Source organism: Xenopus laevis, chromosome 6S (genome assembly GCF_017654675.1).
Source record: "Xenopus laevis strain J_2021 chromosome 6S, Xenopus_laevis_v10.1, whole genome shotgun sequence".
In the NCBI taxonomy this organism is placed as follows: Eukaryota; Metazoa; Chordata; class Amphibia; order Anura; family Pipidae; genus Xenopus; species Xenopus laevis.
Window position 1 is genome coordinate 6535156 of NC_054382.1, and position 26438 is coordinate 6561593.

The 26438-nt window shown below is 41.1% G+C and overlaps 1 protein-coding gene across 1 annotated transcript; it reads right to left on the reverse strand.

Annotated features, from left to right (window-relative positions):
• Nucleotides 1-10791: 10791 nt before the first annotated feature.
• On the reverse strand, nucleotides 10792-21488 carry aqp1.S (aquaporin 1 (Colton blood group) S homeolog). Its single transcript, NM_001094741.1, is given in 4 exon segments — nucleotides 10792-11256; nucleotides 12215-12295; nucleotides 13995-14159; nucleotides 20951-21488. Coding segments are annotated over 4 exon segments (825 nt in total). The 5' UTR covers nucleotides 21356-21488; the 3' UTR covers nucleotides 10792-11082.
• Between the last annotated feature and the right edge of the window lie 4950 nt (nucleotides 21489-26438).

Sequence of the window (26438 nt, forward strand, 5' to 3'; positions counted from 1 at the left end):
TTGGCCAAATTGGTTTGGAACTCTCCATGTCTGTTACTCCGCATTGAACGGGCATTTTGCATATCTCAAAAAATCCCTCTCTGCACTTCTAGATGCCAAAGGCTTACACTCTTCTCCCAAATATTCTATTAAACCACTTGAATTCTTTGCATTAGTGCAGCAAGTGTCTACCCTTATATAAAAACTCCATGGAAATGCAGAATTTTCCATAACACGGGGCATAGGCATGAGAGTGAAAGAAATAGACTGATCTCATTAATCAAGTCACAGAAAGGGTCCCCTCTCCATAAATTCTCTCTAATTAGGCGCATGGGGAGAATTAAAAAAAAGGAAATGTAATTGCGTTTGTTACGCTGTTAATCAAAAATTCTACAATTGAATATCTGATTGGTGAGTTTCTGTTAGAAAGCCATTAAGATGCCTGTAGAAAAGGCAAGATGGGAAAATAATTACCCTATATTAAAGGTTTATATTTATATTTATATGTTTAGAGGGATTTCATTCGTTCATGGATGGAGTGCCAATGGCGGAACATACAGTTTATTGCAAGAAAGAAGTGAAAGGGAATGAGAACTGAGAAAAAGAAGAGGAAATTTGCAAGGAAATAATCTACATGCAAAGACTTGACTTTCTATGATATTGTCTTGGACCATCTACAGTACCATGACTCTCCAATGAAACGGAAACTCCATGTTGAATACTCTCGTTTTAGCTAACGGGATATCTCTTTAAGGAACTTATTAAAATCTGGCAGAGCGGTGAGCAGATTACTCCATGTTCTCAATCAATAAAACACAGAGAATAGCGATGTCTGACTTAAATCTCCCGTCGAAATTGGGCAGATAAACGCGCGTCCCTCACTGGATAGAGACCAGACTTTATATGGAGTTAATGAAGCATTGGCCTTATAATGATTATTAGACAAAGAAATAAATCACCAATGAAATTACATCAAACCAAAAGGTCAGGAGTCAAATCCAAGAACAGTAATAGAAATAGTGTAGGGGACACAGGAATCCAGTTATATTCTGGGGGGAACAAGGACTGTTCAACTGTGTATTTCCTAAGAGTAACTTACCTTAAAGTTAGAAAAAATAAATTCTCCACGTTTACTATACACTTTCCAGTACCATCACTACTATACCTGCTATCCCACAGTCACACTCCCTTCCCAGAGACTATTATCCACTGTTACTATAGACACCATCTCTCCCTACTATACCTGCTATCCCACAGTCACACTCCCTTCCCAGAGACTATTATCCCCACTGTTACTATAGGCACCATCTCTCCCTACTATACCTGTTATCCCACAGTCACACTCCCTTCCCAGAGACTATTATCCACTGTTACTATAGGCACCATCTCTCCCTACTATACCTGCTATCCCACAGTCACACTCCCTTCCCAGAGACTATTATCCACTGTTACTATAGACACCATCTCTCCCTACTATACCTGCTATCACACAGTCACACTCCCTTCCCAGAGATTATTATCCACTGTTACTATAGACACCATCTCTCCCTACTATACCTGCTATCCCACAGTCACACTCCCTTCCCAGAGACTATTATCCACTGTTACTATAGGCACCATCTCTCCCTACTATACCTGCTATCCCACAGTCACACTCCCTTCCCAGAGACTATTATCCACTGTTACTATAGACACCATCTCTCCCTACTATACCTGCTATCCCACAGTCACACTCCCTTCCCAGAGACTATTATCCCACTGTTACTATAGACACATCTCTCCCTACTATACCTGCTATCCCACAGTCACACTCCCTTCCCAGAGACTATTATCCACTGTTACTATAGACACCATCTCTCCCTACTATACCTGCTATCCCACAGTCACACTCCCTTCCCAGAGACTATTATCCACTGTTACTATAGGCACCATCTCTCCCTACTATACCTGCTATCCCACAGTCACACTCCCTTCCCAGAGACTATTATCCACTGTTACTATAGACACTATCTCTCCCTACTATACCTGCTATCCCACAGTCACACTCCCTTCCCAGAGACTATTTTCCCCATTATCTGTTATATATAATTAATTATGTATCAGTTGCATCTATTCCTTACCCAGTACACCTGTGTTGGTCTCTCTGTGAGCTGTAACAGTGTTAAGCCTCTTGTCAATTCAGAAGTAAATATTTTCCCCTTGTTCTAAGGTTTTTGTACCCTGATTCATTGCCCATAGTTGCAGATTTGTGCTGCTTGTATTAAAGATAAAGTTATGGTGAATTAGCTGTTTTCTACAGGGAGAAAGATTCATGTCCCCAGTACTTGGTAGGGATGTAGCAAACGTCGGAAAAAAAGTTCGCGAACATATTCGCGAACTTGCGCAAAAATGCGAGCGGTTCGCGAACGGTTCGCGAACCCCATAGACTTCAATGGGAAGGCGAACTTTAACATCTAGAAAAGACATTTCTGGCCAGAAAAATGATTTTAAAGTTGTTTAAAGGGTGCAACGACCTGGACAGTGGCATGCCAGAGGGGGATCAAGGGCAAAAATGTATCTGAAAAATCTGCCTGTGTGTGCTTGGAAGAGATAGTGTAGGGGGAGAGCTGTTAGTGATTTCAGGGACAGATGATAGTAAGTTTGCTGGCTAGTAATCTGCTTGATACTGCTCTGTATTGGAGGGACAGAAGTCTGCAGGGATTTGAGGGACATTTTAGCTTAGGTAGCTTTGCTGGCTAGTAATCTACTGTTCTCTTTAAACAACTGCCATACGTTGACCTTGTAGGCATTGTTTGCCCAGTTTTTTTGGACGCAGCCACTGAAGCACAGTTGCCAGAAAAAATATGCCATATAAATGCTGAAAATAGTAATTTTTCGCCATACGTTGACCTTGTAGACATTGTTTGCCCAGTTTTTTTGGTTGCAGCCACTGAAGCACAGTTGCCAGAAAAAATATGCCATATAAATGCTGAAAATAGTCATTTTTTGCCATACGTTGACCTTGTAGGCATTGTTTGCCCAGTTTTTTTGGTCGCAGCCACTGAAGCACAGTTGCCAGAAAAAATATGCCATATAAATGCTGAAAATAGTAATTTTTTGCCATATACGTTGAGTCAACGTATGGCAAAAAATGACTATTTTCAGCATTTATATGGCATATTTTTTCTGGCCTCTGTGCTTCAGTGGCTGCGGCCAAAAAAACTGGGCAAACAATGCCTACAAGGTCAACGTATACACTACTACAGCGGTGGATACGGATTACGTAAAATATATGAATGCTGCTTGAAAAAAGTCACTCCGGTGTTTTTTCTGGAGACGGTAATATTATGGATATTTAGACAGAATGTGAACAAGGTCACACAGCTAGATGGCGGGTTGAAGAAAACAGTGTGCAAATAATGCCTACAAGGTCAACGTATACACTACTACAGCGGTGGATACGGATTACGTAAAATATATTATGGCTGCTTGAAAAAAGTCACTCCGGTGTTTTTTCTGGAGACGGTAATATTATGGATATTTAGACAGAATGTGAACAAGGTCACACAGCTAGATGGCGGGTTGAAGAAAACAGTGTGCAAATAATGCCTACAGGGCAAATAATGCCTAAAAGGTCAACTTATACACTACTACAGCGGTAGTAAAATAAAAAAAGTAAAATAAAAAAAAATGAATATTAAAAAAAAAAATTAAAGTTGGTGCTGCTGAACTACTAGGAGCAGCAGATTAGCACACCAGTCCCACTCCCCAACACTGCTAGACTAATAGCACTGGGCTCTTATAGTAGTAGTAGTAGTAGTAGTAAAACAACAAAAAAATAAATAAAAGCAGTCCTTACAAGGACTACTGTTATTGCAGCAGTCAGCAGATGAGATCAGAAGCAGGACAGCTGCCCACTGCAGCTACATACAGAGCACTGCAGTAGAAGGTAGATTACTAGCCAGCAAAGCTACCTAAGCTAAAATGTCCCTCAAACCCCTGCAGACTTCTGTCCCTCCAATAACAGAGCAGTATCAAAACGATTACTAGCCAGCAAACTTTCAACTGTCCCTGAAATCACTAACAGGCAGCAGCTCTCTCCCTACACTATCTCTTCAGCACACACAGGCAGAGTGAAAAAACGCTGCAGGGCTTCGGTTTTTATAGGGAAGGGGAGTGGTCCAGGGGAGAGCTTCCTGATTGGCTGCCATGTACCTGCTGGTCTGGGGTGAGAGGGCAAAAAAAAGCGCCAACAATGGCGAACCCAAAATGGCGAACGTCGCGCGACGTTCGCGAACTTCCGGCGAGCGCGAACACCCGATGTTCGCGCGAACAAGTTCGCCGGCGAACAGTTCGCGACATCTCTAGTACTTGGTACTGAAAGAACATGGCATATATCATCAAAATGAACTTTTTAGCAGAAAAGTTGAGTTTTTCAGACCCTTATTGAAAAGTTGTTGGCAATTTGTTCAGTGACCAGAAACAGCAGCACAGGTAATTAATAATGATAATATATAACTTGAGAAAAAAGTGACTTCTAAAAATGCAGCTAGTTGCAAAAACATAAGAGACCACAGGAGGGCAGTATTCTCACGAAAATGTCCTGAGGATCATCTTGTGTCTGACACACAGTTTTTTGTACAAATTGTAGCCAAATATTGCCCATAGTTGCCATTTAGCCTTTAAAACAGGGAAATCTATTCAGGTGTTTGTAATTGGGCAGGGGCTAAAAAACTCTCTGCTTATGCACAACATACTTATAATACTAATGGATAGTAGTGTAGGACTCACCTACAACGAGGGCCTTCATGTAGCACGTGAGCTTACATATTTTGGTCAATGTGTGGCACTTACACCTTCGTTTTTGTAATAATTATTTTTAAAGACAAACCATGAGCTAGCAATCTTTCTTCTTTTTGTGTACAAATATTGCCTTTTTATCATTGTAGCTGTCAACTCCAGATTGTGGTTTAGACCAAGCTCTGGCAATTTCTTTTTGTGTATCATCTTGCCTGCATTTAGTAATATAAATTGTTCTTTGCTTTAAAGGGGAAGTAAACATTCGATTCAACGTTTAGTTTGATATCAAAATTAGCAGTCTAAGACATTTTGCAGTTGGTCTTTTTTTCTGTTTGCCTTTCTATTCTACTTCTCTCTGGCTTGATACCAGACGGCACTGAATTATTATGACTTTGATGTTGTGAGTTTATATAATATAGTGAATACAGTACGCCCTGTTGTAAAATATAAAGATATTATAAGTCACTAAGGAGGTTCATGACCATATAAAACTACGAGGCCGAAGTCTGAGTGCTTTTATACGGGTCATGGAACTTCAAGGTTACTTCTAATATATTTTATATATCTATATATATATGATGTTATTATGTATCTGCCTGTTCTGGAAACTAAGTAAGCAATTGTTGTATTTCTTTTGGACTTTTATTTGCACGGACTTTTTCAGGTATTATGATGACACCTAGTGGTGGGATTGTCAAAGCATTTCCACATAAGCAACTGAGAAATTTGCACCAATTGTATAACAGTTATGGTAATGACATCAGTTGGGGTATATAATTTGTTATTTTATCACTAGCACTTTATCCTTGATAAAGGCCCCAATGAGGGCCGAAACGTTGGATGCACAAGTGATGGCTCAATCAGGGTTGGACTCAGTGGCGGAACTACCGGGGGAGCAGGGGGTGCGATTGGACCAGGGTCCGCACCACCTCGGGGCCCTCCCAGCAGCTCACAAGTCACTCTCTTCTAAGGGAAATGCGGGCGTTTCCAGACGTACGGAGGGGGCGGGGCCCGGCTGCACGTCCCGCGACAGGGCCCACCCCCCTCTAGTTACATCTCTGGTCGGACTGGCCTGGCGGAATACCGGCAAAAAACCCGGTGGGACCCAGCCGTCATGGGCCCCTGCCGAGCCAGACCCCCTCTCTGGATCTCCTGGGCCTTAAAAAAAATTTGCAAAGCTGCGCAGTGCTGTGCGGCTGTGTGCGCACATGCGCGTCATGCGACTCCGTGCGCGCATGTGCGCCTTCTTGTGTGCATGTGTCAAGTATGGAGGCCAGGGGGTCCGGAGGGGGGCCCTGGACAGCGGTCCCGGTTGGCCCTGGGCCACCCAGTCCGACCCTAGGCTCAATAAAATTTGGTGATATAACACTTTGGTGTGCTGGTCCATCTTGAAGCAAAATACACAATTATTTGACCAAAGACCCACAAACGAACAACAGAGAAAGTACTTTTGAACTGTATATATATATATATATATATATATATATATATATATATATATATATATATATATGTGATAAGCAGCCTGTAGAGCTGTGCAGGAGTATTTGGCAGGTAGTGTGCTCACCAGCACTGAAATAAGGACTTGCTATGTCTGTTTTTCAGGATCCCCATATCATAGAAATGTAAATAGAAGCCATGCTGCTGACTTGACTTTTCCTAGACTTGATCTCTATGGAGAACATCCCTTTCCTGCAGGAATTCTGACTCACCCTTAGAATCTGTTATTACTTAGTGCACTTTAGTTGTCTGAGCCCGATACCCAAGTCCGTCTCCTATAGCTGCAATTAAATGAATGTTCTGCCGAGTAGGGCTGGAGACTGAAGTCATACAGGGCTGGGCTGTATCCAAATCCATTAGACTCAAGGGACGGAGGGGGACACAGCAGATTTATGTCACAGAGGCAAAACTGACACTACTCCCACTTCTTATGGCTCAAAATTGTCTTTTGGATCTTAATTTGGAAGGAGGAAACTCCTCTGAAACCTCATAAAGTTGAAATTATAGGGTGTGATTCACAGAGCAAACAGCGACCTGACTCTGGCACCAGCATCTGCCTCAATGTGACAATCATTCTATGGAAACTTGTGACACTAAATTACTGCAGAGGAAACTATTCAGGATGATTGGACTTCCCCTTTGCTTGTAAGGTCTAAAGGTCTTCTCTTAGTAGGATACTTCATTTAAAGGGAATCCAAGGACATGGGAAATAAGTGATGCTTCTTGCTGGGGTCATTTATTTGTCCAGATTATATAATATACAGAGAACAGATAGCTAGCCAATATTTAGGCCTGTTCTGCTCTCATTTCCCTACAGAAATAGGGATTGGTGGCCCTAGACAATGGGGAAGTGTTGAAGTTGGACTTGATCTAGGGTTGCCACCTATTCGGTTTTGACCAGAACAGTTCGGTTTTTGTAAGGCCTGTTCGGGTCTGAGCTTTCTGTTCGGTTTTCAGCCTTGTGAAACCCGAAAAATAATCTGGCCGATACATGAAAAACATTTAAATACTAAGATACTCACCCCAACATGGCTTAGTTGTTATCAGGTGCAGTTCATTTTGTTATTATTACAGATACAAAAAAAAGAAAAACAATCAAAAATAATAATGTTTTTTTTATTAGCATTGCTGTATTTCAGAGCTTTCTGGATAACTGATTTCTGTATAATAGATCTCATACCTGTAATTAAAGTATTGGGCTTAAAGGATCAGTAACATCAATTTTTTTTTTCTTCATTTAGAAATAACTTACCGAATCTCGGTTTGCGCTCCTCTTCAGAAAAGGTGATCGTGTGATCGAACGTGCAACACTCGATTTCTCCTCCCTGCCTTCCTTAGAGGAGATAGCCAGGGAGGAGAAATTGAGCCCCGCACGATGGATTCTGTAAGTTATTTTTAAATAAAGACTTTGACATTTTAAAGGATAAGGATGTTCTTCTGCTTAGGAAAAAAAAAGAAACGTTTCTCAAATCTTTCCTAAGCAGAAGAACATCAGATCAGCCTCTTTCTTTCCCCTGACAACTTCTTCCTTGACTACTTGGTGGTCAGACTGGTGGGAAAATGACCAGCAGGTGGCGCTGTTGTAACCAAATTCATTCATATTAACAGTACATGTATCCTTTAATATATATATATATATATATATATATATATATATATATATTGCAAATTACAAAGCTTGTACATTGTTTAACATGTGATATCTATTATCCAGAATGCCTGGAACCTTGGATTTTCCTGATCTTGCCATAATATGGAGAACTCTACCTTAAAGCTAATAGAAAACATCCAAACAACGAAAAGAAACGATAATGATGTGGGTTTCTATCTCTATTACAGAGAAAACAGAAATCAGTCACATATGATGTACAATAGGAAAGGTGATTCCCATATTTCAGGGCGTTCTAGATAATAGACGCTAAACCTAATTAATAAATAATTGCAACTGCTCAGCCTCACACAAATACATCCTATTTCTATTTGTGATCTATTGCCCCCTAGAGATGACTTTCCATACAGCAGGGGATCATAATTATGAACAACTATACCTATACTGCCATAGTTTTATGGGATCTCTCTGTACAGACTATGAGCAAACTTAGGGGCTGTTCCTGCTGAATTGTGCTTAGTACAGGGAATACCTATGCTGCCATAGTTTTATGGAATCTCTCTGTACAGACTATGAGCAAACTTAGGGGCTGTTCCTGCTGAATTGTGCTTAGTACAGGGGAATACCTATGCTGCCATAGTTTTATGGAATCTCTCTGTACAGAATATGAGCAAATTAACAGAATTTAATTAATTAACAGTAATAAAACTGAACATGTAAATGGATAAAGTTGTGTAAATTTGCCTTCTTGCCCTAAGTCATCATAATTACAGTGGAAAAAAAAAATTGAAAACCAAAAAGTTGAAGTTTACACCCTGAGTCATGTTTGATACTAAACCTCCCCACCTCCCTTTCAGCCAAGTAACCAACCTTGTTATCAGAGTACAAAGCCTGTACACCCTGTTCCACTGCAAAATACACCTGCACCCAACATCTGGGGGAATAATAGTCTCTGGAAAGGGAGTGTGACTGTGGGATAGCAGGTATAGTAGGGAGAGATGGTGTCTATAGTAACAGTGGATAATAGTCTCTGGGAAGGGAGTGTGACTGTGGGATAGCAGGTATAGTAGGGAGAGATGGTGTCTATAGTAACAGTGGATAATAGTCTCTGGGAAGGGAGTGTGACTGTGGGATAGCAGGTATAGTAGGGAGAGATGGTGTCTATAGTAACAGTGGATAATAATCTCTGGGAAGTATGTCTGTATGGCAGCACATAGGAGTAACTTGGGTGCAGTTACATCTGAAGGACAGTTGGATCTGTGAATGTCACACAAGGCTACTGATCTCTCAGGGTCCGATGTTCTGACACAAAGCAGGAATTGGCCGCATATAATGGATCCCTGTTTTGCTTTATCAGCCCGTGCGTGTCTTTCTGTTCCTATCCTGGGACGTGCAACAAAATAACCACATCTAGCGAAAGAAAAGGAGAAAGAACAAGCCCACAATGTTTTACTGGCATTCCTTTTATTCAAAACACATGGGGGTATTTACAATGTCCTTGTACTTGATAATACCAGATATTGGTAGCAATAATCTACACATAAAGGAATACAATATGCTGGTTAAACTGTGTTAGAGATACCAAAATGGGGGGGGGCTTTATGTTAAATGTTAATTATGAGTATAATATAGTCAGTCTTTTTACCATTAGGTACTGGCATATATTTTGAATGATGTGTCAAAAGAAGAAGAAAATGAAGGGAAATCAGATATGGGGCAAAAGAATGGGCCATGCTATGAGGAGTAGCATGGAGAGAGGAGATGAAGATGGAGCAATAGAATGGGCCATGCAATGAGGCATGGCTTGGAGAGAGAAGAAGAAATAGAGATGGAGCAATAGAATGGGACATGCATTGAGGCGTGACATGGAGAGAGAAGAAGAAATAAAGATGGAGCAATAGAATGGGCCATGCATTGAGACGTGGCATGGAGAGAGGAGAAGAAATGGAGATGGAGCCATAGAATGGCCATGCAGTGAGGCGTGACATGGAGAGAGAAGAAGAAATAAAGATGAAGCAATAGAAAGGGCCATGCATTGAGACGTGACATGGAGAGAGGAGAAGAAATGGAGATGGAGCCATAGAATGGGCCATGCAGTGAGGCGTGACATGGAGAGGGCACAAGAAAGGGAGATGGAGCAGTAGAATGGGCAATGCAATGAGGCATGGCTTGGAGATAGAAGAAGAAATAGAGATGGAGCAACAGAATGGGCCATGCAATGAGGCAGGGCTTGTTGAGAGAAAAAGAAATGGAGATGGAGCAATAGAATGGGTCATGCAATAAGGTGTGACATGGAGAGAGAAGAAGAAAATGAGATGGAGCAACAGAATGGGCCATGCTATGAGGCATGGCTTGGAAAGAGAAGAAGAAATGTAGATGGGCCAGTAGAATTGATAACCAATTGATAAGTCAGTTTCAGCTGGAGAAATTTGGGACAAATATTGCTATTTTTTTGCTAATTGCTTCTGTTGCTAATTTAAGTAAATGAAGCCCAAGCAAGCACTACATCTATTCCCTCAGAAGAAGAAAAATTACACCATAACGAACGTTGATTAAATAGAATGCCCAGAGACAATAGCCATTACTGGCTGTCAGTCATATAGCTCTGTGTAACCCACATTCCCTGCCCTCTATTCTGTATATGCCAGATGCTTCAAGTTAGCCTGAATCAGCGGCTGCCCCAGATGCTTCACTTAAGTCTAGTCCAACTGTAACTATAATTAGTACTGAAGGAGGCTTTCATCCAACTCCTACTGGAGTAATACAGATTCATTTTCTGTGGTGACTTGCTGCATCTGTTACACACTATTCATGTGTGCCAGATGCTTCACCGTCAGTATTCCTATCTGGCAACGTACAGGTCGAAGGGGAACTAAAGCCTGAGAGGACATGTGCTGCTCTTGATGATATACATTAAAAGAAAGCCCTTTGTCATAAACTTTATTCATATTTATGGTTTTAATAATAAAATCTCTCTATTTTCAGTAAAATTGGACGGCGGCCATATTGAGTACAGGGGAAAAAGTGGGCGTGGCAAGTCACTGTAGACACACTCTTTGAACTACAGTAAGTTGTAGAGGTAAAGAAAACTGCAGTAAAAACGCATATAGGATTTTCTTGTTTGTTTTTTCTTTTTACAAAAAAAGTCCATAAAACGGATACTCTCTTATCTTTTTCCTCTGTGTTCATTATTTCCTCCCCGAGTATTTCATAATTTATTTTGGCTTCATTTCCACCCTTGCGTGGTCGTCATCTAGTTCATACTCCTGCACTTGGCCGTTGGTCCATACTTTGATGCGGTCTGTGAAGTCACTGACCCGGGGTGACAAGATGAAGTCATAAATAATAGCGGCGGCAGCGCCCCCGATCATGGGTCCAACCCAGAAGATCTGAAGGGAAGAAGAGGAACAAAGCACTTGATTATTTAATGTTTAACAACTATTGGAATTGCAGTATCTGGGCCCTCAGTTTTGAGTAGGCAAGGCCAGAACAATCCTGCAGTCAATCAAAGCATTAGAAGGTACACATGGCTAAAGTGAGTAGCCAATGATAGATACCATAACAAATATCATAATCAGTTTTCTTTATGGGTGGGTCTGTCCAGGCATGGTGGCAGGTCTATGTGGGGGTGAGGAGATACTGGGAACAGGGATGTAGGATTGATAGGAACATGGAGCAGAGGAGTCAGTCATACTGCTGAAGAGAGGAAAACCAATTCCACCACCAAGGCTTCCTGTCTTCTTATATGTTCTGCTTCCCATATTGTTACACCACTGATTTCACTTTTACTGGTCATTAATTATAGTGCAAGAACACTTAAAGGTGCAAAATTAATTCCCTTAGTGTTCATTCAACAAGCACTTGGGTCCAGGACATAGTGGCCTTAGTTTCTGTTGATATTGGTCAAGCTTAGTTTCCTTCTTATTGGCTCGTAATATATCAGATGTATTGTCAGAGATGAAGGTCAGAAGATTAAGCTTAATGGACAACAGGACCCCTTACTAGATAACCCTAGGAGAAGAAATGGAGATGGAGCCATAGAATGGGCCATGCAGTGAGGCGTGATATTGAGAGGGCACAAGAAATGGATATGGAGCAGTAGAATGGGCAATGCAATGAGGCATGGCTTGGAGAGAGAAGATGGGGGGTAAGAAGCACTCAGCAGGCCAATGGGGTTTCAAAGATTTTCCCACAGGCTCCATCCCCACAAGAATGGGCTACTAAAACAGTGAGTTCTGGGTGTTTGGCTACAGGGATATCCAGACTCATCTGAATTGTAGGAAACCCTACCTGACTCTGATCTCTATATTGCACAACATACAGGAGGCTTAGGTTCATGGCACTTACCCAGTGGTTGGTAAACTGGTTGGCGACCACAGCTGAACCAAAAGACCTCGCTGGGTTCATTCCGCACCCAGTGTAATCGATCTTCGAGAGAGAAAAAACACAGAATGTTTCAAAATAGGTTTGTCTTTTCAAGCTTTCTGTCGACTAAGTGTTTGTAAACACGAAACGCGTAAGGCTGAGGACACAATAAACTTTTTCTACTCTTTTGAACAACCTGGTGGAAGATTACCTTTATTCTAAGTGCCTGCTCCATTGAAATTTTCTGTCGATTTGCACTTGTTTTGGAACTAGGGAAGTCCTGTCCAATGATTGGTACCTGGGGTGCAATCTACTGTGGTCTTAATAAAGGTCACTTTAAGTGCTTAAAGAATAAGTAAACCTTTAAAATAAGTGAATGTAAAATTGATGAGTGCACTATTGCAATGTACATTCATTATTTATTTTTAATTCCAAGATATTAAAGGATACATGTACTGTTAATATGAATGAATTTTGTTACAACAGCGCCACCTGCTGGTCATTTTCCCACCAATCTGACCACCAAGTAGTCAAGGAAGAAGTTGTCAGGAGAAAGAAAGAGGCTGCTCTGATGTTCTTCTGCTACAAAGTAGTTGATAGACCGTTTAGAAAGCCGTGCCCATTGGTTGGCAATACACCTGCCAGAAGCTGTGGAGCTCTGGTCAATTACCCTGGTAATGGTGCATCTCACAGCCTTAAAAAGGGATGGTTGACCTTTAAAACTTTTACTATGTCCTAGAATGACCAATTCGAAGAAACTTTTCAATTGGTCTTCCTTATTCATTTTTTTTTTAGTTTTTTTTTAAATGATTTGCCTTCTTTGGACTCTTTCCACCTTTCATATGGGGGTCACTGACCCCATCTAAAATATAAACGTTCTGTAAAGCTGCCAATTTATTATTTATTTTATTGCTCATCTTTCTATTCAGGCCTCTCCTATTCATATTCCAGTCTCTTATTCAAATCATGGCATGGTTGCTAGGGTCATTTGGGCCATAGCAACTAGATTGCTGAAATCGCAAACTGGAGAGCTGCTGAATAATAAGATAAATAACTCAAAAAACATAAATAAAAAAAAATTAGAATCAACTGCAATCTCTACATCATGATAAAAGTTAAGGCAAAGGTGGAAAACCCTTTTAAAGGGTTTGTTAACCTTTGAGTTAAATTTTAGAATGATATAGAGAGGTATATTGTGAGACAATTTGCAATGTGTAGCCTTACAGAGCAATTGTTTATAGAAGGGGTCAGTGACCCCCATTTAAAATCTGGAAAGAGTCAATAGAGGAAGGCAAATAATTCAAAAACGATATTAAAGAAAAAATAAAGGCCTATTGTAGCTTAGGAATATCTCAGTAGCTTTATTGTTGCTTAGAATTAACTATTCTATAACATTCTATAAGTAGTGATGGGCCAATACATTTGGCAGGTGAGAATTTGAGGTGAATGAATGCGTTTCGCCGAAACACATTCGCGAAACTTTGGCAAAAATTCGATGGCAAAAAATCAGGCCGGTATAACAATTGGTGCGTCGAAATTGACCCGTGGAAAAATAATTTTGACGCCCATTGACACAAATGCGTTTCACTAATTCTTTGCCGTTTCGTGAATTTCGTGGGAAATTCGCAAATTCACCCATCACTAACTATAAGTTAATTTAAAGGTGAAGCACTCCTTTAATTGCAGGTAAGTACAAGGTTCTGCTTGTGGCTGGAAGAAATGATGCACAAGTTATACCCCACACAATCCCAAATAAACCTACCGCAATGAGATGACCCAGCGCCACCGAGAGTCCGATGGCAAGAGGTGCCGATCCAGAGACATCATTCCTCCTTCTGTCTGTGATAGACACGACGCAGAGAACCAGCTGGAACGTCACCATGATTTCCACCCCCAGGCCTTGTCCCTGAGAAATTCCTTCGCTGAGCTGGAAAGTAAAGAACAGTCAGTAACGGCACAAGTGCGGCTTGTCCCAGTGATTAAAGGGGAAGTAAAGTCTAAAACAGAATAATGCTAGAAAGGCTGTATTTTGTATACTAAATATAAACATGAACTTACTGCACCACAAGCCTAATTAAACAAATGATTTATGCTTTCAAAGTTGGCCACAGGGGGTCACCATCTTGTAACTTTGTTATACATCTTTGCAAGACCAAGACTGTGCACATGCTCAGTGTGGTCTGGGCTGTTTAGGGAGCGTCATAAATGATCAAAACAGCACAAGTCAAATAATATCTGCCAGAAGCCGATACAGCAAGACGGATTAATAATCAGAATATATAGACTACACTGGGTCTGCAGATACAAATCTCTACACAGTCGCTGGCTGCTCTACAGGGAAACAAACAAAGCTGCTTGAGTTCTGGGAAATAAGGTGGCGGGGCTTTTTGCATCCATTTGAAAGTATGATCGTTTCCCTGCAGAGTAGTTAGCGACCATCTGAAGTTTCCTATCTGCAGCAGTCAGAGAACGTGAAACAAAGGGAGAATTTCACTGCATACAGTCAGGTTTCTTATAAAAACGGTACACATTTTTAAATTAAAGTATATTGGAGATAAGTTTATTTTTCATTAAAGAAAGTAAAAATGGGATTTTATTTTTTTTTGTCTTTACATCCCCTTTAAGCATGTAAACTTGCTGTTCAGGAATTAAATTTTATATTGTAGAGCGAATTATTTGCAGTGTAAACAGTGTCATTTAGAAATAAAAACATCATTAAAATCATGACAGAATCCCTTTAAGCAGATCTGTGCACAAAATGACTTTTATTCTCAAGGGGAAGAATCTGTTGAGGTTTCTAGAGAAAGTGTTAGGGCTGTTGTGTTTATCACACGCACGAGGCCAGAATTAGGATAAGCTTCGCTTTCTTCCTCAAGGAAGGGGCGGCGTCTGAATGAAATGCCTCGGCAGCTAAATCCATGCGCTGAGCCCCCATTCATGGCTACAAAGGCTACAGCAAAGGCTGCTTTTTCCTTTTTTCCCCTAAAATAACCTTTAAATGTTAGTTGATATGATAGGTACAGTATTTCACCATTTATCCTTAAAGGGAAAAAAAAGCTCATTATAAGCACATTACGGGTGTGACGCTGGGTCAACAGGTTTCTGAAAATAACAAAAAATAAAAAAAAAAGATAAAAATAAAAAAGATGACTTTTTGGCACCGGGACATGTTGCATCCTTCACTTGCAATCAACTTGTGTTGGGCTTTCTGAGCGGAGGAATGAAAAGAAAACACAATCAGGACTTAATTCCAAGAGTAACAGTGGGGGGCAAGGTGGGGGGGGGGCAAAACACCGCCTCTGCCTACCCATTGGCTGATGTAGGGGTCCCCCCCTTTTCTATAAGTGTCAAATGATTCAGTTGGGTCTGCTCCTTTATACAAGATAAATGGGCCAAGTATAAATGTAAAATGTTGATGTGTAGATTGGCACATAGGTGGATCATACCATTTCTACACCCATAGGGTATGCTCTACTATTCCTCCAAAATACAATATTTCTCTATAAATCCATTTCCCTTGGGACCTTTTCCTCTACTCCTGCTATTAAAGGGATTCTGTCATGATTTTTATAGTGTAGTTTTTACTACTAAATTACACTGTTTACACTGCTAATAATTCTCTACCATGTAAAATTTCATTCCTAACCCAACAAGTGTATTTAGTTGTAATATTGGTGTGTAGGTCATCTCAGGTCATTTTGCCTGGTCATGTGCTTTCAGAAAGAGCCAGCACTTTAGGATAGAACTGCTTTTTGCAGACTGTTGTTTCTCCTACTCAATGTAACTGAATGTGTCTCGGTGGGACCTGGATTTTACTATTGAGTGTTGTTCTTAGATCTACCAGGCAGCTGTTATCTTGTGTTAGGGAGCTGTTATCTGGTTACCTTCCCATTGTTCTGTTGTTAGGCTGCTGGGGGGAAAGGGAGGGGTTGTGATATCACTCCAACTTGCAGTATAGCAGTAAAGAGTGACTGACGTTTATCAGAGCACAAGTCACATGACTGGGGGCACCTGGGAAACTGACAACATGTCTAGCCCCATATCAAATTGTATTAATTAAATAGAAAATAGATTTAGAAAAATGGATTTCATTGCAGAATTCTGCTATAGCATCAACTGATTCACTGTCTGTCAACTACACCACCAAATGCTAAACCCATGCCCAATATTTTCTCTTCCAAATATTCTACTGCTCAATGGTCTCTTCCTCATAGATCATAACACTTAAAGTAGTATTTATATAAATACTATTGGCCCCCCACACCAACATATCTGCATTCAGCCAAGATGAACAAAGCAAGGAAAGAAGACGGCCATGAGTGCAGTGAGTAATGTGGGGAGACAATGTGGTCCAAGTCCACCAAGTCCAACTTTATTCTATTTGCCCATAAGCAGGTTAGACATACATTTCATACTGGAATTACAGTCGCCCCCCAGTATGTTCCAAAAATATTTAGAGGAACAAAGTAGCAGGCACTCAGAGTCGTAACCCAAGCTCCCGAAACATTTAGAAACCTGCAACAGTAGCAACAGTAGCAACAGTGGGGAATAACAGGAGACTCCTGCTCATCCAGAAGTGCAATAGACTTGATGTGAGGCAGATCAGGAGATTTATTTGCCAGCAGTCATATGCCACATATTTCTTCCCCCGGCCGACTATAACCTTAGCGTTCCCTATATATTTATTATGGGGATTTATACAAAAAAAACTGTTACAGAAAAAAGTTTCAGTAGGGAAGGTTGTGTATCCAACAAGCCCAGTGCTAATGCATCACGTTGTGTTCCTTCTTCTCTGTGTTTTGACTGAATCCTGTTTTGGGTTCTATGGCTTCTAATGCAAGAATGCGAGTAACACAGAAGCAGGCCCAGGGCTATCTCACACTTCCTTCCCAGAGACTATTATCCACTGTTACTATAGGCACCATCTCTCCCTACTATACCTGCTATCCCACAGTCACACTCCCTTCCCAGAGACTATTATCCACTGTTACTATAGGCACCATCTCTCCCTACTATACCTGCTATCCCACAGTCACACTCCCTTCCCAGAGACTATTATCCACTGTTACTATAGGCACCATCTCTCCCTACTATACCTGCTATCCCACAGTCACACTCCCTTCCCAGAGACTATTATCCACTGTTACTATAGGCACCATCTCTCCCTACTATACCTGCTATCCCACAGTCACACTCCCTTCCCAGAGACTATTATCCACTGTTACTATAGGCACCATCTCTCCCTACTATACCTGCTATCCCACAGTCACACTCCCTTCCCAGAGACTATTATCCACTGTTACTATAGGCACCATCTCTCCCTACTATACCTGCTATCCCACAGTCACACTCCCTTCCCAGAGACTATTATCCACTGTTACTATAGGCACCATCTCTCCCTACTATACCTGCTATCCCACAGTCACACTCCCTTCCCAGAGACTATTATCCACTGTTACTATAGGCACCATCTCTCCCTACTATACCTGCTATCCCACAGTCACACTCCCTTCCCAGAGACTATTATCCCACTGTTACTATAGGCACCATCTCTCCCTACTATACCTGCTATCCCACAGTCACACTCCCTTCCCAGAGACTATTATCCACTGTTACTATAGACACCATCTCTCCCTACTATACCTGCTATCCCACAGTCACACTCCCTTCCCAGAAACTATTATCCCACTGTTACTATAGACACCATCTCTCCCTACTATACCTGCTATCCCACAGTCACACTCCCTTCCCAGAGACTATTATCCACTGTTACTATAGGCACCATCTCTCCCTACTATACCTGCTATCCCACAGTCACACTCCCTACCCAGAGACTATTATCCACTGTTACTATAGACACCATCTCTCCCTACTATACCTGCTATCCCACAGTCACACTCCCTTCCCAGAGACTATTATCCACTGTTACTATAGACACCATCTCTCCCTACTATACCTGCTATCCCACAGTCACACTCCCTTCCCAGAGACTATTATCCACTGTTACTATAGGCACCATCTCTCCCTACTATACCTGCTATCCCACAGTCACACTCCCTTCCCAGAGACTATTATCCCACTGTTACTATAGGCACCATCTCTCCCTACTATACCTGCTATCCCACAGTCACACTCCCTTCCCAGAGACTATTATCCACTGTTACTATAGGCACCATCTCTCCCTACTATACCTGCTATCCCACAGTCACACTCCCTTCCCAGAGACTATTATCCACTGTTACTATAGGCACCATCTCTCCCTACTATACCTGCTATCCCACAGTCACACTCCCTTCCCAGAGACTATTATCCACTGTTACTATAGGCACCATCTCTCCCTACTATACCCGAGGCCACTGAATAAATTCATGTGCATGAGATCTAAATTTGGGGTGTGGATAAAGAGTTTCTTTGGGCACATTAAAGAAATAGAAATAAAGTTTGGGACACAATTACTTGGCTTTCGCTCAGGTTCGTTCTCTCCATTCATACTAAGGAATTTTCATTATTGAAATACCAAAGATAATGATATGTCTGTATCAAAAAAACCTATAATTTTACCTACAATTATTGATACACCAAAGAGGCACCCATTCAGCTTTTACTATTAAAGCCCATAGAAAAGAAAGTCCCAGGGGCCCGGGTCACATGCTAGAACTGTCACTGCCAGTGCCTTGTTGTTTTGCCCCATCACATGACTGACAGTTTATCTTGTGTACTAACAATACATATTTAGCTTCAGGTTCATCCTGCTTTTTGATGCCTGGGTCTGTGACAGTTAAAAAAAAAAACAGTAAAAATCAAGCCCAATTTCAAATTATCTTTATGAGAGTAAAGGTAATTTTAATGTCACCTGTCCTTTAATTTCATAAGGTCCGTCTGCTGGTGCAGGTGAGAAGGAACAGGAGGGGATTGTGGGTCCCTTCAGCCTCCCCACCCCTCTAAGAATGATGGGAGTTGCAGTTCAGAAATATTAGGAGAGCGAAGGAATAATAATAACTGTAGTGATTTTAATGTAAGAGTTTGTTCTTAGGATTATACAAAGGGGTGAGCTACTGTCTCCTGAGCAGAGCAGCAGCCAATAAGAAATGAGCAGGTATTCTCTGAGTATTCTCTGAGTAATTTCTCTATAGTATATTTCCAACAGGGCAACTGGGCCTATTTTTTCTGTATAATGGCACCTGACTGGTGTGGCTTATGTCACTGGATTCTGTTGAATCAAACCTGTGAGTTTAGTTCAATTGAATTCAATGAGCGAAGTCACACGCACATGCTAATGTACATATACAGCCATTGTGTAACGCATAGACTATCAACTGTAGTGCAGGTTGACCCTGTAGATAACAATGAAATACCCCCCATCATTAATACAATATTAATACAATTGCTATAATAGCAGCGCAGCTCTCTATATCTGACTATAATATACTGTCGGAGTGAGGGGTGATCTAAGGTCAGACTGTATATAATAAGAGTTTCCCTAGTGCTTCCTGATGTGCTGGAGCTTCATTGTGTCCTATATTATGTCTAGAGCGGAGCTTTCCTCCCTATAAAGAAGTCAATTCCCAAGCAATGCTGCTCTCACTGCTATTGGGAGTGAATTGGACTCTCACTGGCCGACTGCATAATAACACATGGGCTTTTCCCCTGAGAACTTGAGGTTCATATCAGTGCAAGGAGCAGCTGCCATACTGCACAACACACACTCTGTACAGACTCACAGCTATTCTTAACTTGCCCAAGGCTAACACAGGATGCTCAGCATGTGGCACAAATAAGATAAATAATTATAAATAATAATTATAAATAAGATAAAAAATAATTATATGAAACAATTAGTTTACAGTAAGGGCAGGGGCATCTTGAGAGGTGGAGGAGAACTTTGCGGGGTCCAATTATTTAAAGTAGGAGCTTCAGCTTTCCTGGGTGCTAATGGGCTGCAGGTTGGGCAACAATGATTAAAAGTAACATCTCACCCTACTGTGCCCGACTATTCGCTTCTACAAATACTGCACTGAGGGGTCCCAGGTTGGGTCTTACTGTGACCCCCTAACAACAGCTTTGACTGTAAAGAGACTTGGACTGGATGGATTGTAGCTGCGCACAGGTAATATGTGTATGTGGGAGGGGCCTGTAAACCAGCTGCTATTGGTCACTCGTTGTCTAAATGTCACTGTACTGTACAGTAGAGATAGATCAATGGATAAATAGATAGATAGATAGATAGATAGATAGATAGATAGATAGATAGATAGATAGATAGATAGATAGATGGAAAGATAGACTGATAGATAGATAGATAGATAGATAGATAGATAGATAGATAGATAGATAGATAGATAGATAGATAGATAGATAGATAGATAGATAATAGATAGATAGATAGATGGATAGATAGATAGATAGATAGATAGATAGATAGATAGATGGATGGATGGATGGATAGATAGATAGATAGATAGATAGATAGATAGATAGATAGATAGATAGATAGATAGATAAATAGATAATAGATAGATAGATAGATAGATGGATAGATAGATAGATAGATAGATAGATGATAGATAGATAGATAGATAGATAGATAGATAGATAGATAGATAGATAGATAGATAGATGACAGTCAGACAGCGAGGCAATGATGTGAGTAATGGCAGTTTGCAGGTGCAAGTGTTTATATACAGATAAATATGAAATACAATGAGAGCAGTTACTTACACCGTTGAGTCCCAGAGAATTCTTACTGATCTGGTTGGTGATGCCGGACAGGATGGCGGTGCCCACGACAGCTCCCACGCACTGGGCAATGATGTACATGAGAGCTTTGAGGATACTGATCTGACAGCTGAGCAAGCAGCCCAGGGTGACAGCTGGGTTCAGGTGGGCTCCGCTGATATGGCCAACGCTCTGCGCCAACGTAGCAATGGCCAGCCCAAATGCCAGAGAAACCTTGACAATGTCTTGCGGCCGATTCTCAGTGTTGGTGGCGTTGGTGGGGTCAGAGGGTATGGGGTACTGGATCCCCAGGGCAGAACCAATACTGATAAAGACAAAGAGAATCATGGCTAGAAACTCGGCAATCACTGCCCGCCAGAAAGCCTTCTTCTTCAGTTCACTGGCCATCCTCTCTCCTTCCCTCTGTCTCTACTCAGCTCCTTCTCTGTATCTCTGCTCAACTCCTTGTCTCTGTCTCTGCTCAACTCCTTGTCTCTGTCTCAGCTCAACTCCTTGCCTCTGTCTCAGCTCAGCTCCTTCCCTGTGGAGCCCTGGCTCAGGTCTGAGGGGAAGAGTGCAGCCGAAGGGCAATTTATAGGGACTTGGGTGGTCTGTAGGAGGAGAGGGGAGTTGCACAAAGGGAGGAAGGAACATCTACATCAATGCTGTTGTTAGTAAGCCATCCTGAGCTGCCAGCTACTCCTTCCTACTCCCACCTGCATCCAAGTTACTTATTTACTAACAGTATTTACTCCATACAATGTACAGTATGAGTCTGCACTTCTCTATACACTGGCAAAATCATATAAAAAAATATACATTTCAATTATAATTTTTAAAAATTTGTGTTCTTTATTTAAAGTTCACCAACATATTCCTTTATATATATATATATATATATATATCAGCCGCTGCCCCAGTAAGCTTACAATCTAATCTCTGAATAACATAGTATTTATAAATAAATAAAAGTGTGAGTTCATAATAAGTAGATTGGTTACAGTTTATATAGAGAGAGAGAGAGAGAGAGAGAGAGAGAGAGAGAGAGAGAGAGAGAGAGACCAGTGTTTTCTCTCCAGCATGTTATGGGTTAACATGGGCATGTGTTTGCACCAGGGCAGAATGCTCTACTTGCTGGGGAATCCTGTTTATTTAGTCTGCGCCTGTCAGCAATACTCTCGGCACACAGAGCATTCTGGGAATGTATTCCCCATGAAGGGAGAGGGTGCTGCGGTGCTTAATGCCAGCCTTGATCTGGTGCTCAGTATTGGGTTATAGCAGCTCTTTTAATTGGTGTTAACCCCTGACACAACGTCTGCAACTGACCTGTCCTCCTTCATCCTCACACATTACTCAGTGGCCTTTTTGGCACTTCTTGGCTTCTGCCCCTCACTCTTTCCTGCTGCAAAATACCAGAATTCCAAAGTCTTCATTTTCTCAATGAAAAATTGATCTTCTGGAGGTGTGACTTGTTACACAAGGACAACATAACTCGAATAGTCTGTACAGAGAGATCCCATAAAACTATGGCAGCATAGGTATTCCCTGTACTAAGCACAATTCAGCAGGAACAGTCCCTAAGTTTGCTCATAGTCTGTACAGAGAGATCCCATAAAACTATGGCAGCATAGGTATTCCCTGTACTAAGCACAATTCAGCAGGAACTGTCCCCTAAATTTGCTCATAGTCTGTACAGAGAGATCCCATAAAACTATGGCAGCATAGGTATTCCCCTGTACTAAGCACAATTCAGCAGGAACAGTCCCCTAAGTTTGCTCATAGTCTGTACAGAGAGATCCCATAAAACTATGGCAGCATAGGTATTCCCTGTACTAAGCACAATTCAGCAGGAACAGTCCCTAAGTTTGCTCATAGTCTGTACAGAGAGATCCCATAAAACTATGGCAGCATAGGTATTCCCTGTACTAAGCACAATTCAGCAGGAACAGTCCCTAAGGTTTGCTCTTAGTCTGTACAGAGAGATTCCATAAAACTATGGCAGCATAGGTATTCCCTGTACTAAGCACAATTCAGCAGGAACAGCCCCTAAATTTACTCATAGTCTGTACAGAGAGATCCCATAAAACTATGGCAGCATAGGTATTCCCTGTACTAAGCACAATTCAGCAGGAACAGTCCCCTAAATTTGCTCATAGTCTGTACAGAGAGATCCCATAAAACTATGGCAGCATAGGTATTCCCCTGTACTAAGCACAATTCAGCAGGAACCGCCCCCTAAGTTTGCTCATAGTCTGTACAGAGAGATCCCATAAAACTATGGCAGCATAGGTATTCCCTGTACTAAGCACAATTCAGCAGGAACAGCCCCTAAATTTACTCATAGTCTGTACAGAGAGATCCCATAAAACTATGGCAGCATAGGTATTCCCTGTACTAAGCACAATTCAGCAGGAACAGCCCCTAAGTTTACTCATAGTCTGTACAGAGAGATCCCATAAAACTATGGCAGCATAGGTATTCCCTGTACTAAGCACAATTCAGCAGGAACAGCCCCTAAGTTTACTCATAGTCTGTACAGAGAGATCCCATAAAACTATGGCAGCATAGGTATTCCTCTGTACTAAGCACAATTCAGCAGGAACAGCCCCTAAGTTTACTCATAGTCTGTACAGAGAGATCCCATAAAACTATGGCAGCATAGGTATTCCCTGTACTAAGCACAATTCAGCAGGAACAGCCCCTAAGTTTACTCATAGTCTGTACAGAGAGATCCCATAAAACTATGGCAGCATAGGTATTCCCTGTACTAAGCACAATTCAGCAGGAAAAGCCCCTAAATTTGCTCATAATCTGTGCATAAGACTATATACAGAATACAATTCAGCAGGCAAACGTAAGGGGCACATTTACTAGAAGTACTTCGACCATCGAATAGGCTACTGTGACCTTCGACTTCGACTTTGATTCGAACGATTCGAACTAAAAATCATTTGACTATTCGACCATTCGATAGTCGAAGTACTGTCTCTTTAAAAAAAACTTTGACTACCTACTTTGCCACTTTAAACCTACCGAGCACCAATGTTAGCCTATGGGGACCTTCCCCATCAGTTTTCTATGTTTTTTTTGATCGAAGGAAAATCCTTCAATCGATCTATTAAAATCCTTTGATCGTTCGATCGTAGGATTTGCGGTAAATCCTACGAATTCGATATTCGAATTCGTAGGATTTTACCTTGAGGGTCGAATTCGAGGGTTTATTAACCCTCGATAATCGACCCTTAGTAAATGTGCCCCTAAGTCTATGGTGTCTCTTAACCCTTTGGCTGCTAGCTTGGATGGAAGGCTGAAATGGAATATAAAAATGTCATTGATTTAAATGGAACTGAGAAACAGAGTAACATTTGGGCCAGTGAACAGGGGACATCACTGGCACTGAAAGGGTTAAGGGAGCGAAACTGCAACCCATACAGTCAGTATATCACTCGTATCCCAGTATTGGTACTGATGCTTTAGTAAAGCAATTGCTTCCAAGGGGAACGAATAGTTGGTACTTTAACCCCTTCCCTGCCAGGCTGCAGAGCATTAGTAGGCAATATCTTTTTCGTATAGTCTAGATAAAAGCCTGGAAGCATAGAATGTGATTGTGGGGAAAGGGTTAATGGCAGGCTCCCTCATACACTGTATCATGAGAATAAGGGCAGAGAGAGAGATACGGGCTGAGGAATAGGAGAGAGGGAGACAGAGAAGGTGCCAGAAAGAGAGAGAGAGAGAGAGAGATATTGGTGATAGTGTGGGTGAATGTACCAGGGTAACTTTATATACCATTACAGCCCGCGCTTTTTCCCTTGTCTGGAACTATTTATATGACCCGAGTATTTCTAGACGCTGACACTTGGGGTTTCACCACAACTTGTTCCAAACAGTGGAGTCTCCAAGTAAGTCGCCCGCAGTCCCCACAGCCAAAAACAACTCCCTCTGTCCAACTGCACTCGCAGCGTCTCATACCGACCCCATTGCCGTGTTTTTTCACCTTAAATCGCTTTTTTTCAGTCCATTTATTTTCAGACTGTTAACCAGAAATAAAGACTTTTACCAAATACTTTCTGTTTTCTATTTGTGACCGTTTTCCAATATTGAAGTGTAAAGTTTAGTTTTTCACCTTCTAAAGCAGCTCTGGGAGGGTAGGGGTCGCCGACTCTTTAACTGTTATAAATTGATACATTCTATTTCTTATGTGTGTTTTAGGGTTGCCACCCAGACGGTATTATACAGGCCTAACCAGTTAAACACCTGCCAAGGCCGGGGGGCCGGTATTACAAATTTACCGGAAATGTAGTTGTCATTAAATTTGTAATACCATTAAAGCGGTTGTTCAACTTTAAATTAACTTTTAGTACGATGCGGAGAGGGATAATCTGAGATAATTTGCAATTGTTTTTAATGTTTTATTATATTTGGGGTTTTTTTTGCATTATTTAGCTTTTTATTCAGCAGCTCTCCAGTTTGCAGTTTCAGAAATCTGGTTGCTATGGTCCAAATTACCCTAGCAACCATTTACTGATTTGAAGAGACTGGAATATAAATAGGAGAGGCCTGAATAGAAAGATCTAAAGTAGCAATAACAACTAATATGTAGCCTTAAAGAGAATTTTTTTTTTAGATGGGGTCGGTGACCCTCTAGTTGAAAGCTGGAAAGAGTCACACCATAAAGGCAAATAATTAAAAAACTATTCAAAATATTTAATGAAGACCAACTGAGAAGTTGCTTAGAATTAGACATTCTAGAACACACAAAAAATGAACTTAAAGGTGAAGCACCCGGTATAAAAATAAAAGATTTGAAAAAAAACAATTGAAAAAAGTCTTTGTGTAGGTGGAACAATCTGAAAACAACTTGACTGAAATACGTGTTTGGAAGGGAACTTGAATTAACGCAACCCGTTGGCAGGGGTTCCAGGCGATAGTTTTATTGTCTGATGTTTCCACAAGTCACAACCATTTGTCTGGGGGGATTTAACATGTTTTAAATCATTTGATAAAGGTGTGGTTCATCTTTAAATTAACGTTTCTATGTTATGCAATGGCTAATTATAGCAACTTTTCAATTGGTCTTTTTCATAGTTTTTTAATTATTTGCTTTCTTTTTCTGACTCTTTCCAGCTTTCAGATGGGGGTCACTGACCACATCTAAAAAAGAAACGCTCTGTAAGGCTACAAATGTATTGTTATTACTACTTTTTATTACTCAACAGGCCTCTCCAATTCATATTACAGTCGCTTATTCAAATCAATGTGTGGTTGCTATGGTAATTTGGACCCTAGCAACCAGATGGCCGAAATTGCAAACTGGAGAGATGCTGAATAAAAAGCCAAATAACTCAAAAAACACAAATAATAGAAAATGAAAACCAATTACAAACTGGCTCAGAATATCACTCTCTACGTCATACTAAAATTTCATTTAAAGGGATACTGTCATGGGAAATTTTTTTTTCAAAATGAATCAGTTAATAGTGCTGATCCAGCA